The sequence below is a fragment of the Hemitrygon akajei genome, chromosome 10, assembly GCF_048418815.1.
Source record: "Hemitrygon akajei chromosome 10, sHemAka1.3, whole genome shotgun sequence".
In the NCBI taxonomy this organism is placed as follows: domain Eukaryota; kingdom Metazoa; phylum Chordata; class Chondrichthyes; order Myliobatiformes; family Dasyatidae; genus Hemitrygon; species Hemitrygon akajei.
The window spans coordinates 12,977,931-12,991,762 of NC_133133.1; the positions used below are offsets into that span (position 1 = coordinate 12,977,931).

General features: G+C 43.4%; 1 protein-coding gene across 4 annotated transcripts in view; it reads left to right on the plus strand.

The window, feature by feature from the left end:
• LOC140734163 (lysozyme g-like) overlaps positions 1-13,832 on the plus strand; it is a 34,985-nt gene that overhangs the window by 2,450 nt on the left and 18,703 nt on the right. For 3 of the 4 annotated variants that reach the window (XM_073057787.1, XM_073057786.1, XM_073057788.1), the window contains 2 exons: positions 2,760-2,846; positions 4,270-4,466. In XM_073057787.1, the coding sequence (XP_072913888.1) occupies positions 2,760-2,846; positions 4,270-4,466 (284 nt within the window). The remainder of the gene's footprint in view (positions 1-2,759; positions 2,847-4,269; positions 4,467-13,832) is intronic. The other variant, XM_073057789.1, reaches the window with a different exon arrangement.

The window sequence follows — 13,832 nt, forward strand, 5'->3', positions numbered from 1 at the left end:
AAGAACATATAAACTTCTTGCAGGTGGCGCTGGAATTGAACCCGGAACTCCAACGCCCCAAACTGTAATGGCATTGTTATGCTACCATGCTGCTCCTATTTTCTATCTTGGTATCATAAATTGAAACAGGTGTAGAGAACTAGTTTGTTAGATGCAGGGAAATAGGAGGAGGTGTGCTTGGAATGTAAAGCATTTAAGCTTGATTTTGTGCAACGCACCACAGAAGTGGTGGAGAAACACAGCCGGTCAGGCAGCAGCTATGGAGGGAAATAAACCTGCAAGGGTCTTGGCCAGAAACATTGACAGTTTATTCCTCTCCCTAGATGCCATTTGATCTGTTCAGTTCCTCCAGCACTTCATTTTTATTTTATTTGTAAATGTGGAATGGCGATGAGAAGGAATTTCTTCGGCCAGAGTAAATCTGCTGATTTATTGACACAGGCAGCTGTGGGGGGTGGGGGGGGGGGCTAAGTCATTGGGTATATTTAAAGCAGGGGTTGACAGGTTCTTGACAAGATGGGGTGTGACGTGATATGGGGAGAAGGTAGGAGATTGGGGCTGAGTGGGAAATGGATCAGACATGATGAATTGGTGGAGCAGACTCGATGGGCCAAATGGCCTAATTCTGCTCCTATACCTGTGACCTTGTACAGCACAAAATGAGTCCTTCTGGCCCACTGAGCCGCATGCCCAGCCACCCATCAATTAACCCTAGCCTAATCGCAGAATGACTTGCAATGACCAATTAACCTACTAACGAGTACGCCTTTGCACTGTGAAGAAACCCACACGGTCACGGGGAGGATGTACAGACTGCTTACAGACAGTGCTGGGATTGAGCCTTGGCTGTTGGTGCTGTCAAAGCTTTGCATGAACCGCTATGCTACTGTGGTGTCCCTCTCTGGATTTCCAGCAACTGTAGAATCCCTTCTGTTTAAACCTGATTCTGCTGTACACTTCATAATTTCATGAATTTAATTTTGTTACATTGTTTATATAGGCTGCTGTTATAGTGCTCGTGTTCTAAATCAGACAGATTAGTAGATGTCCCAATTTTTTTTCTTTTTTGGCAATCCTGTACAATCACTTGGTAACCCAACACAAGCACTTGTTTCTTCCTCAGCTCCACAGCACCTCGGTCTTCTGCCAATCCTGATACTCCCTTTCTGAGTTAAAGCACTGTAATCCATCTGGTTCCCTTCTTAAAAATTGAGAAAGGGCTGTGGAATTTGGTACAGCAGTGGTTGGCATAATACTATTACAGAGCCAGTACAGGCAACTCGAGTTCAATTCCTGCCACTGCCTGTTAGGGGTTTGTCTGTTATTCCCATGAATGTGAGTTTCTTCTGGGTGCTCCTGTTTCCTCCCACAGTTGAAAAGTGTACCAGCTGATAGGTATGGAGAGGGTGCAGAGGAGATTTACCAGGATGTTGCCTGGATTGGAGAACAAGTCTTGTGCGGCAAGGTTAGCAGAGCTGGGACTTTTCTCTTTGGAGCGTAAAAGGATGAGAGTGGACTTGATAGAGGTCTACAAGATTGAGAGGCATAGATAGGGTGGACAGCCAGTACCTGTTTCCCAGGACACGAATAGCAAACACCAGAGGGCATATGTACAAAGTTAAGGGAGGGAAGTTTAGGGGAGACATCAGGGTAATTTTCTTTTTTACGCAGAGGGTTGTGGGTGCCTGGAACGACTTGCCAGGTATGGTGGTGGAGGCTAAAACATTAGGGGTATTTAAGAGCCTCTTGGACATGGATGAAAGAAAAATAGAGGGTTACGGGATAGTGTGAGTTTAGTACTTTTTTAAGGAATATATGGGTCAGCACAACATCGAGAGCCGAAGGGCCTGTACTGTGCCGTAGTATTCTAGTGGTCATTGTAAATTATCCCGTGAAGAGTTTAGGATTAAGTTGGGGGATGGGTGGGCAGTCTAGCTTGAAAGGCTAGAAGAGTCTATTCTGTGCTGTATCTCAATAAATAACTAAAATTATTCCTTTGTTTTTAACAAGTCTTAACCCTGACGTATTAATCCTCAATAATGATCAGTTAGGCACAGAGGATCTGTATTTACTGACAAGTACCTTCATTCGCTCAGTTCACGAGCATGTGAACTTACACAACTCAATGCCTGTGTGCAGACTCACTAGGTTTCTCTGACCCTCCATGAATAGTCAAAGAATAGAAAAGGTAAAACCTAGGAAGAAAGCCCATGCTGGTCATGTTTCTTGTGGTCTCGATGTATATTCTGGGACTGTCCTCTGGTCTTGGACTCTCCCACCATAGTAAACGTCCTCTCCACATCCACTCTGTCGACCTTTCACCATTCGATAGAGTTCGGTGAGATCACACCCTCTTCTGAATTCAAATGAGTACAAGGCTTTTCTATATGGCAAACTATTCAATCCTGGAATCAATTTTGTGAACCTGGTTTGAACTCTTTCCAGTTTGACCACATTCTTTCTAAGAAAAGGGGCTCAAAACTATGTAGTATATAGTGACAATTCTACACAAGCAGTCACAAAGTAACCCAGTGATGTTGATTAATTCCTCCTGCCTTCCCCTTTCCAATTGTTGGCAAAACCATGTTTTTTAATTTCCTATGAATCATGAGGTACATCTATGCCATCTCTTTAAAACTAAACCTAACCAGAAAATGGCTCCATAATATCGAGTACAATCTGGTTTGTGTCACCTGACCCCAGATGGGGTCAAACTCTTTCTACATCGTTTTTTTGAGTAACTTGCTGTGTTTTAACAGGTTTTAGTAGGTACGGAGATATTACAAGTATTGACACAACAGGAGCTTCCCTAGAAACTGCAAACCAGGACAGACTGGGGTACAGTGGTAAGTGACGGGAGTAAGCCTTGGTAAATTGTCATGCCATTTGTTCATCTGCAAACTCTTGTGGTGGTATATATGTGAGAATGTTCTAAAGCAGTCTCCTAAAGCTTCAGGTCTCAAGCAATGACATTAAATTGACAGACTATTTGTCCATATCCCTGGCAAATTCAAACTCCAGGCAGGACAGAATTTAGAAACAGAAAACCCACAGCACAATACAGGCCCTTCGGCCCACAAAGCTGTGCCAAACATGTCCTTACCTTAGAACTACCTAGGCTTTACCCATAGCCCTCTATTTTTCTAAGCTCCATGTAGCCATCCAGGAGTCTCTTAAAAGACCCTATTGTTTCTGCCTGCACCACCGCCGCTGGCAGCCCATTCTATGCACTCACCACTCTCTGCGTTTATATATATTTTTTAAAAAAACTTACCCCTGATATCTCCTCTGTACCTACTTCCAAGCACCTTAAAACTATGCCCTCTCATGCTAGCCACTTCAGCCCTGGGGAAAAGCCTCTGACTATCCACATGATCAATGCCTCTCATTATCTTGTACACCTCTACCAGATCATGTCTCATCCTCCATCGCTCCAAGGAGAAAAGGCCGAGTTCATTCAACCTATTCTCATAAGGCATGCTCCCCAAGCCAGGCAACATCCTTGTAAATCTCCTCTGCACCCTTTCTTTGGTTCCCACATCCTTCCTGTAGTGAGGCAACCAGAACTGAGCACAATTTGGGCAAGTGAAATCAAACAATTAAAATATAACAGGAAAAAGTCAGAATCAGTAATGGCAACACAAAGCAGACTGGTTCATTTGTATCCTTCAACTTCTATGTCTATCAATGGCAGAGCTTCAAACATGACCCTTTTGACTTCTCAACATGGTAGGATGTAGCCACACTGTAGTTGTGGTGTGATAGTAACCCACTTCCCACTCTGTGTGAGGGAACAGGGGCTCCTCCATGCCTATTCTCCAGATCTGGACAAATATAAAAGGAAGATCTCTGGACAAAGTTTGGATATTGAAGGGGGTAGCTGGACCAGGCAAGATCAAACTAAACCAGGGATCAAACTAAAGAATTTCAAGCAACATCCACATAGAGTATATACAGTGAAATACTGGGGACTTCCAAACGTGAAATTACAGAATGAGAAGATGCATTTTATAAAACTTCTGAGTAACAGAAGGTTCTCAAAGTTGATAAATTACTAATGCTGAAGTCCTGATATAAAAGCTGGACATGTGGAACAGACTCAATGGGCTGAATGGCCTAATTCTGCTCCTGTGCCTGTCGTCTAAGTTGGGCAGAATTTGTTTGCACTTTCTGCAGACACTTTCTTGCTTGCTAATTTGTTCTGCTTTATTCCATTGCTACAACTTGGAGACATCAAGTAAAATAAACTTGGTTTGCTTTTGTCTGCAGGCATTGCAGCTTCTCAAGCGCTGATGGCGACGGATCTTGGCAGAGCAAATCATTACAGACCTTTGATATACCAAGTTGCCCATGCCCATCAAATCGATCCAGCTCTCATTGGTGCTATAGCATCCCGTGAATCTCGAGTAGGCGCTGCCTTGGTAAATGGCTGGGGTGACAATGGGAATGCATTTGGTCTCATGCAGGTAGGATCAAGTTTCCTACTACAACAGAAATCTTTCCCCATGGTGCAGACTAGAACAATAACAGGGAAGTAGTGGTACAACTAGTAGAGCTGTTGACACACAGAATCATAACTGGATTTAATATCACTGACATGCAGTACTGCACTAGAGCCTTGGCCACATCCTGTATGTGGCTTGGGTGCCTAAGACTTTTGTACAATACTGTATTTGTCAACATGGAGCAGAGCAAATTTGTAAATCTCGTGGGAGCAAAGGATATTGGGAATAGTGATACTTGAGCACCACAGGAGGGGCGTGGTATAGGTGGCAGAGGAGGGCTGGGGGAGGGAAATGATGTAGACACACCCAGCCCTGAGTCACCAGGCAAAGTCATTTGATTCCAAATAATTGGTTTATTGATCATTACAGAATGTCTCTTTGGTGTTTCCCACTCACTTCACTCTTTCCCCTTTTCCCAACCATGATTCCTCTCTCCCTGTCCCCTTCCCACTGCCAGTCCACAGTAGAGACCCATAACAGAATTGGGTTTATCATTACTCATGTATGTCATGAAATTTGTTTTATTTTGTGGAGGCAGCACAATGCAATACATAAAATTAATACAATACTGTGCAAAAGTCTTGGGCACCAGAGCTATATATGTGTGCCTAAAATTTCACATTATGAAAGACATTTCAAATTTGGAGAGAAGGAAATCAGAGGATCAGAACAGGAGAACGGCGGGAGCCATTTTGATTTTTTTTCTTTTCATCGGAGTTAAGAGAGGTGGGACTGCGCAGGTGTGTGACGTTGGGCAGAGAAGCAGGGAAGATTTCAAAAGGACACAGCCTTATACAGTGGGCAGTGTTGTTTGCGGGTAGCGGTGTGAGCCGGGAGCAGAGTGAAGGCTTAAGGGCTTTGGTTCAACAGGCTTAGGGGGAAACAGGTGAGGCAAGGTAGGTTTAGTTTTCAGTTTTCCCTGTTATTTCAGGAAAGGGGGAATTATGAGTGAGGGCAGCTTGTTGTTCTCGGTGTCAGATGTGGGAGGTCCTGGAGTCTCCTAGCCTCCCGGATGTTCACATCTGCGCCAGGTGTGCTGAGCTGCAGCTCCTAAGGAACTGTGTTAGGGAACTGGAGCTGCAGCTTGATGTCTTTTATCTGGTCAGGGAGAGTGAGGAGTTGACAGAGAGGAGTTACAGGCAGGTGGTCGCACTGGGGCCACGGGAGGCAGACAGGTGGGTCACAGTTAGGATGGGGAAGGGGAAGAATCGGGTACTAGAGAGTACCCCAATGGCTGTACCCCTTGACAATAAGTACTCCTGTTTGAGTACTGTTGGTGGGGGGGGGGGGGGGTAGACAGCCTATCTGGGGGAAGTGACAGTGGCCGTGCCTCTGGCACAGAGTCCGGCCCTGTAGCTCAGAAGGGTAGGGAAAGGAAGAGGAAGGCAATAGTAATAGGGGACTCGATAGTTAGGGGGTCAGATAGGCGATTCTGTGGACGCAGTCAGGAGACCCGGATGGTAGTTTGCCTCCCTGGTGCCAGGGTCTGGGATGTTTCTGATCGCATCCAAGATATCCTGAAATGGGAGGATGAGGAGCCAGAGGTCGTGGTACATATAGGTACCAATGACATAGGTAGGAAAAGGGAAGAGGTCCTGAAAGGAGAATACAGGGAGTTAGGAAGGAAGTTGAGAAGAAGGACCGCAAAGGTAGTAATCTCGGGATTACTGCTTGTGCCACGCGACAGTGAGTAGGAAAGGAATGAAGTGGAGGATAAATGCGTGGCTGAGGGATTGGAGCAGGGGGCAGGTGTGACCTGTACAAAAAGCATGGGTTACTCTTGAATCCTAGGGGGTCCAATATCCTGGTGGGGAGATATGCGAAGGCTACTGGGGAGACTTTAAACTAGAAAGGTTGAGGGTAGGAATCAATTTGAAGAGTCTAGGGGAGAGGAGGTTAGTTCACAAATAGAGAAAGCTAGTAGACAGTGTGAGGGAGTATAAGCAGCTGATATAGAAGGGGAGCACTCGGACCGAAGAAGATAATAAAGTTGTTTGCACCATTAGGGATAAACAGAGGAAGAGGTGGAGAGTTTCTTAAATGCATCTATTTTAATGCTAGGAGCATTGTAAGAAAGGTGGATGAGCTTAGAGCATGGATTGATACCTGGAAATATGATGTTATAGCTATTAGTGAAACATGGTTGCAGGAGGGGTGTGATTGGCAACTAAATATTCCTGGATTTCGTTGCTTCAGGTGTGATAGAATTGGAGGGACAAGAGGGGGAGGTGTTGCGTTGCTTGTCAGAGAAAATATTACAGCGGTGCTCTGGGAGGATAGATTAGAGGGCTTGTCTAGGGAGATTATTTGGGTGGAATTGAGGAATGGGAAAGGTGTAGTAACACTTGCAGGGGTGTATTATAGACCACCTAATGGGGAGCGAGAATTGGAGGAGCAAATTTGTAAGGAGATAGCAGATATTTGTAGTAAGCACAGGGTTGTGATTGTGGGAGATTTTAATTTTCCACAAATAGACTGGGAAGCCCATTCTGTAAAAGAGCTGGGTGGTTTGGAGTTTGTAAAATGTGTGCAGGATCGTTTTTTGCAGCAATACATAGAGGTACTGACTAGAGAAGAGGCAGTGTTGGATCTCCTGTTAGGGAATGAGATAGGTTAGGTGATGGAGGTATGTGTTGGGGAGCACTTTGGGTCCAGTGATCACAATACCATTAGCTTCAATATAATTATGGAGAAGAATAGGACTGGACCCAGGGTTGAGATTTTTGATTGGAGAAAGGCTAACTTTGAGGAGATGTGAAAGGATTTAGAAGGAGTGGATTGGGACAATTTGTTTTATGGGAAGGATGTAATAGAGAAATGGAGGTCATTTAAAGGTGAAATTTTGAGGGTACAGAATCTTTATGTTCCTGTTAGGTTGAAAGGAAAGGTTAAAAGTTTGAGAGAGCCATGGTTTTCAAGGGATATTGGAAACTTGGTTAGGAAAAAGAGAGAGGTCTACAATAAATATAGGCAGCATGGAGTAAATGAGGTGCTCGAGGAATATAAAGAATGTAAAAGGAATCTTAAGAAAGAAATTAGAAGATGAGGTTTTTTTGGCAAGTAAGGTGAAAATAAATCCAAAGGGTTTCTACAGTTATATTAATAGCAAAAGGATAGTGAGGGATAAAATTGGTCCCTTAGAGAATCAGAGTGGACAGCTATGTGTGGAACCAAAAGAGATGGGGGAGATTTTGAACAATTTCTTTTCTTCAGTATTCGCTAAGGAGAAGGATATTGAATTGTGTAAGGTAAGGGAAACAAGTAGGGTAGTTATGGAAACTATGATGATTAAAGAAGAGGAAGTACTAGAGCTTTTAAAGAATATAAAAGTGGATAAGTCTCCAGATCCTGACAGGATATTCCCTAGGACCTTGAGGGAAGTTAGTGTAGAAATAGCAGGGGCTCTGACAGAAATATTTCAAATGTCATTAGAAACGGGGATGGTACTGGAGGATTGGTGTATTGCTCATGTGGTTCCATTGTTTAAAAAGGGTTCCAAGAGTAAATCAAGCAATTATCAGCCTGTAAGTTTGACATCAGTGGTGGTAAATTAATGGAAAGTATTCTTAGAGATGGTATATATAATTATCTGGATAGACAGGGTCTGATTAGGAGCAGTCAACATGGATTTGTATGTGGAAGGTCATGTTTGACAAATCTTATTGAATTTTTTGAAGAGGTTACTAGGAAAGTTGATGAGGGTAAAGCAGTGGATGTTTTCCATATGGACTTCAGTAAGGCCTTTGACAAGGTTCCACATGGAAGGTTAGTTAGGAAGGTTCAATCGTTGGGTATTAATATCGAAGTAGTAAAATGGATTCAACAGTGGCTGGATGGGAGATGCCAGAGAGTAGTGGTGGATAACTGTTCGTCAGGTTGAAGGCCAGTGACTACTAGTGGTGTGCCTCAGGGATCTGTACTGGGCCCAATGTTGTTTGTCATATACTTTAATGATCTGGATGATGGGGTGGTAAATTGGGTTAGTAAGTATGCAGGTGATACTAAGATAGGTGGCGTTGTGAATAATAAAGTAGGTTTTTAAAGCTTGCAGAGAGATTTAGGCCAGTTAGAAGAGTGGGCTGAAAGATGGCAGATGGAGTTTAATGCTGTTAAGTGTGAGGTGCTACATTTTGGTAGGAATAATCCAAATAGGACATACATGGTAAATGGTAGGGCATTGAGGAATGCAGTAGAACAGAGTGACTTAGGAATAATGGTGCACAGTTCCCTGAAGGTGGAATCTCATGTGGATAGGGTGGTGAAGAAAGCTTTTGGTATGCTAGCCTTTATAAATCAGAGCATTGAGTATAGCAGTTGGGATGTAATATTGAAATTGTGCAAGGCATTGGTGAGGCCAAATTTGGATGATTGTGTACAGTTCTGGTCACCAAATTATAGGAAAGATGTCAACAAATTAGAGTACAGGGGACATTTACCAGAATGTTACCTGGATTTCAGCACCTAAGGGAAAGGTTGAGCAAGTTAGGTCTTTATTCTTTGGAGCATAGAAGGTTGGGGGGGGGGGGGATCTTGATAGTTGTATTTAAAACTGAGGGGGATAGATAGAGTTGATGTGGATAGGCTTTTTCCATTGAGAGTAGAGGAGATTCAAACAAGAGGACATGAATTGATAGATAGATAGATGATAGATAGATACTTTATTCATCCCCATGGGGAAATTCAACTTTTTTTTCCAATGTCCCATACACTTGTTGTAGCAAAACTAATTACATACAATACTTAACTCAGTAAAAAATATGATATGCATCTAAATCACTATCTCAAAAAGCATTAATAATAGCTTTTAAAAAGTTCTTAAGTCCTGGCAGTAGAATTGTAAAGCCTAATGGCATTGGGGAGTATTGACCTCTTCATCCTGTCTGAGGAGCATTGCATCGATAGTAACCTGTCGCTGAAACTGCTTCTCTGTCTCTGGATGGTGCTATGTAGAGGATGTTCAGAGTTATCCATAATTGACCGTAGCCTACTCAGCGCCCTTCGCTCAGCTACCGATGTTAAACCCTCCAGTACTTTGCCCACGACAGAGCCCGCCTTCCTTACCAGCTTACCAGCTTAAGGGGCAAAAGTTTAGGGGTAACACAAGGGAGAACTTTACTCAGTGGTAGCTATGTGGAATGAGCTTCTAGTAGAAGTGGTAGAGGCAGGTTTGATTTTGTCATTTAAAAAAAAAAAAAAAAAAAAAAAATTGGATAGGTATATGGGCTGAGTTAATGTAGGTGAGATTAGGTGAGAGTAAGTTTTCAGCACGGACTGGAAGGGCCGAGATGGCCTGTTTCTGGGCTGTAATTATTATATGGTTATTATGGTACTGTGCAAAAGTCTTAAAAACAAGAAATTCTGCAGAAGCTGGAAATCTAGGGCAACTCATACAAATTCCTAGAGAAACTCAGTGGGTCAACAAGCAGTCAACACTTTAGTCTGAGACCCTTTTCAGGACAGGAAAAGGAAATGGGAGGATACCAAAATAAAAAGGTGGGAGGGAGTGAAGGGATGAAGGATAGCTAGAAGGTGATGGGTGAAGTCTGGTGGGTGGGAAAGATAAAAGGCTGTTTTGCAGCAACAGTATAATGCATTACATAAACTATAAATTACAACAAAATTGTGCAGTGTGGTCACGGGTTGTTCCTGAAACATTGTGTGTTCAGGTTCCTTTACCACTTCCCTGATGGTAGCAATGAGAAGAGGGCATGTCCTGGGTGATGGGGTCCTTAATGATGGAAAGCACATTTGTGAGGCATCTTCTTTTGAAGATGTCCTCAATGCTGACGAGGCTAGAATCCATGACGGAGCTGGCTGAGTTTGCAACCAACTGCAGCTTTTCCAATTCTGTGCAGTGTCCCCTCCATACCTGACAGATCTAACTAGTTAGAATGCTCTCTATGGTACAATTGAAGAAATTGCTAGCACCTATGGCAGGGGTGTCAAACTCATTTTAGGTCACGGGCCGGATTGAGCAAAATGCAGCTTCATGCGGGCCGGATCAGTCGGACGCGTGCGAATGCAGCTTTCGTTGCCTCCATTTTTTCAGCCTGCTCTCATGTGTCTCAGTCTCTGCTATAACTACAAAGTGTTTCACTTTACAAATTCCGTTTCTTATGAAGAAGACTGCCAAGCAAGACTGCCAAATAAACACTAAAAACCCTGAAAACCTGGTACCTGAATAAACTCAGAATTAGCCATATCATACGCCATAGGCGCTTCGATTACTGGGGCCAGCTTTAATAGTAATTATATATTATCTTGCAGGCCAAAGATAATTCCACCACGGGCCAGATTTGGCCCGCGGGCCTTGAGTTTGACATATATGACCTATGGTGATACACAAAGTCTCCTCAAACTCCTAATGAAATATAGCTGCTGATGTTCGTAATTGCATCAATATGTTGGGCTCATTATAGATCTTCAGAGATGTTGACACCCAGGAACTTGAAACTGCTCACTGCTGATTCCCTCAGTGAGGGCTGGTGTGTGTTTCCTCAAGTTCACCTTCCTGAAACCCACAATCATTCCTTGTCCTATATCGGCAAGACCAAGGTCCAGTCCTGGCTTTAGGTTCTGGTCATATTACAATGTGGGTTACCCCTGTGTGGTGCAGTTTCAGTTCAAAGTAAATTTATTATCAAAGTGCATGTATGCCACCATGTACGAGGTTCATTTTCTTGCAGGCATACACCATAATTTCATAATAGAACAACCATAATAAAATCAATGTAAGATTGCACCAACTTGGGCATTCAATCTGTGCGCAAAAACGACAAACTGTGCAAATACCGGAAGAAAAGTAATAAATAAATAAACAATAAATGTTGAGAACAAGATGGAATCCTTGAAAGCAAGTCTTTAGGTTGTGGGAGCATTTTAATCATGGGGCAAGTGAAGTTATCCCCTTAGTTCAAGAGTCTGAGTTTGAGAGGTAATAGCTGCTTCTGTATCACCTTCCTGATGGCAGCAGTGAGAAGAACATGTCCTGGGGGGGGGGGGGGGGGGGGGTGTCCTTGATGGTGGACGCTGCCTTCCTATGACAACATTTCATGCAGGTGTGCTCAATGGTGGGGAGGGCTATTCCCATGATGAATGGACCGTGTCCACTATTTATAGGATTTTTTTTTATTCAAGGGCACTGCTGTTGCCATGCCAGGCCGTGATGCAGACAGTCAGGATACTTTTTTGCCACACTTCTACAGGTTTGTCGAAGTTTTGGATGTCACGCCAAATCTTTGCAAACTCCTAAGAAAGTAGAGCTGCTGCCATACTTGCTTCATATTTGTACTTGCGCGCTGCTCCCAGGACAGGTCCTCCGAAATAATAACCGAGGAATTTAAATTTGCTGACCCTCTCCACACCCGATCCTGAGTGTTGCTTCCTGGATCTGTTTTCCTCCTGGAGTCAATAATCAGCTGACATTAAGGGATTGTTGTTCTGGTACCACTCAGAGCTTTTCAAGCTCCCTCCTATATGCTGATTCTTCAACACCTTGATTTGGCCGACAACAGTGGTGTCATCAGAAAACTCAAGTATGGCTTCGTAGCTGTAATTAGCCACACAGTCATAAGTAGAGCACACAGCCTTGTGATGCACCTGAGCTGATGAAGATTGTGGAGATGTTGTTACGAACCCAAACTCTCTGGGGTCTGTAAGTGAAGAAATTGAGGATCCAATTGCGCAAGAGGTATTGAGGCCAAGGTCCTGAAGCTTAATGATTCATTTTGAGGGGATAATGGTATTGAATGCCAAGCCTGATTATGTCCTAATATGTGTATCTTTGCTGCCCAGATATTTCCTCCCATGTCCCATAGTCATCCAGGTCAGTGGGTTAATAGGCAGCTGTAAATTGCCCTGGTTTGTACATAATATAGCTTCACCATGGATGGTCCCCTAACTGGCTGTGAAAGGGAGGTTTGGGCATGAGGCTAGCAACCCTATCCTGTCTTTTAAAAACCTGGAGCTACAGAAGTTCCAGGTGGCATCCCTGGGAGAGGAAGAATGTTTGAAGATGGGCTACACCTGGAGGCAATTTGAAAGACTGGCCCAGGACAGGATTCTGGTCAGCTGCACTCTGTGATGTATGCTGCAGTAGGGGTGATGAGCTGAAAAATACATAATTGGTTAAATCTGCTGATTAATGGGAATAAGGGGGTATTTTAAAAAATGTGGTTAACACTGGATTCATGAAAATGTTGTGGGGGGGGTGGTGGCGCTCAACACAGACTGGGGCTTGATTCTGTGCAGTTCAACTTGACCCTAAAAGCAAGGATGTAATGCCGAGGGTTTGTATCAGGCACTGGAGCATACTGTGAGCAGTTTTAGGGCCCCTTGTCTAATGAAGAATGTGCTGATATTGGAGGGGCTTCAAAGGAGGCTCACAAAAGTGATTCTAGGATTGAATGGCTTATCATATGAGAAATGTTTGGACCTGGAGATGTACTCACTGGAATTCAGAAGAATGAGGGGTGACCTGATTGAAACCTATTGAATGGTGACAGGCTTTGATAGAGCAGATGCGGAGAGGATGTTTCCTGTGGTGCCAGTGTCTAAGATCAGAGGACAGCCTCAGAATGGAGGGATGTCCATTCAGAACAGATGGGGAATTTCTTCTGCTAGAGAGTGGTGAATCTGTGGAATTTGTTGCCACAGTTGGCTGTGGAGGCCAAGCCATTGGATACACTAAGGCAGAGGTTGATAGATTCTTGACTAGTCAGGGTATGAAGGGATATGGGGAGAAGGCAGGAGATTGAGGCAGAGGAAAAATGGATCAACCGTGACAAAATGGTGGAGCAGACCAGATGGGCCAAAAAGCCGCCTTGTGCTCCTATATCTTGTGGTCTAAAAGGAAAACAATATCAATTGTAATTAGGAATAGAACAGGCAGACAAATTCAAGTTTACTTGTCATAGGTATGTGCAATTAATGTCATAGGGTAGATAAGCCATGAGAATTGACTTTGCAGCAACAGCAGTACATTGCAAGACCAACAAGTTGATATAAATCATGCTAATTTGTATATTCCCTATTATAACGTAGTAATTTTTTCTGTTGGACTGTACTGCTGCCACAAAACAAATTTCACAGCATGCCATTGATAATAAACTGATTCTGACATTAATGAATTGTACATAATTTGCATGTGTGCAAAATCAGCAGTGTGGGACAGAAATATTGGATGATTATTATTGACTTGTGTTACTAGACACCATGGACAGCTTGTCTTTCATACTGTTCATACCAATCAAATCATTAGTGTATTGAGGTGGAAGAATAACAATACAGAATGAAGTGTAAAAGCTACAGAAAGCACAGTACAGGCAA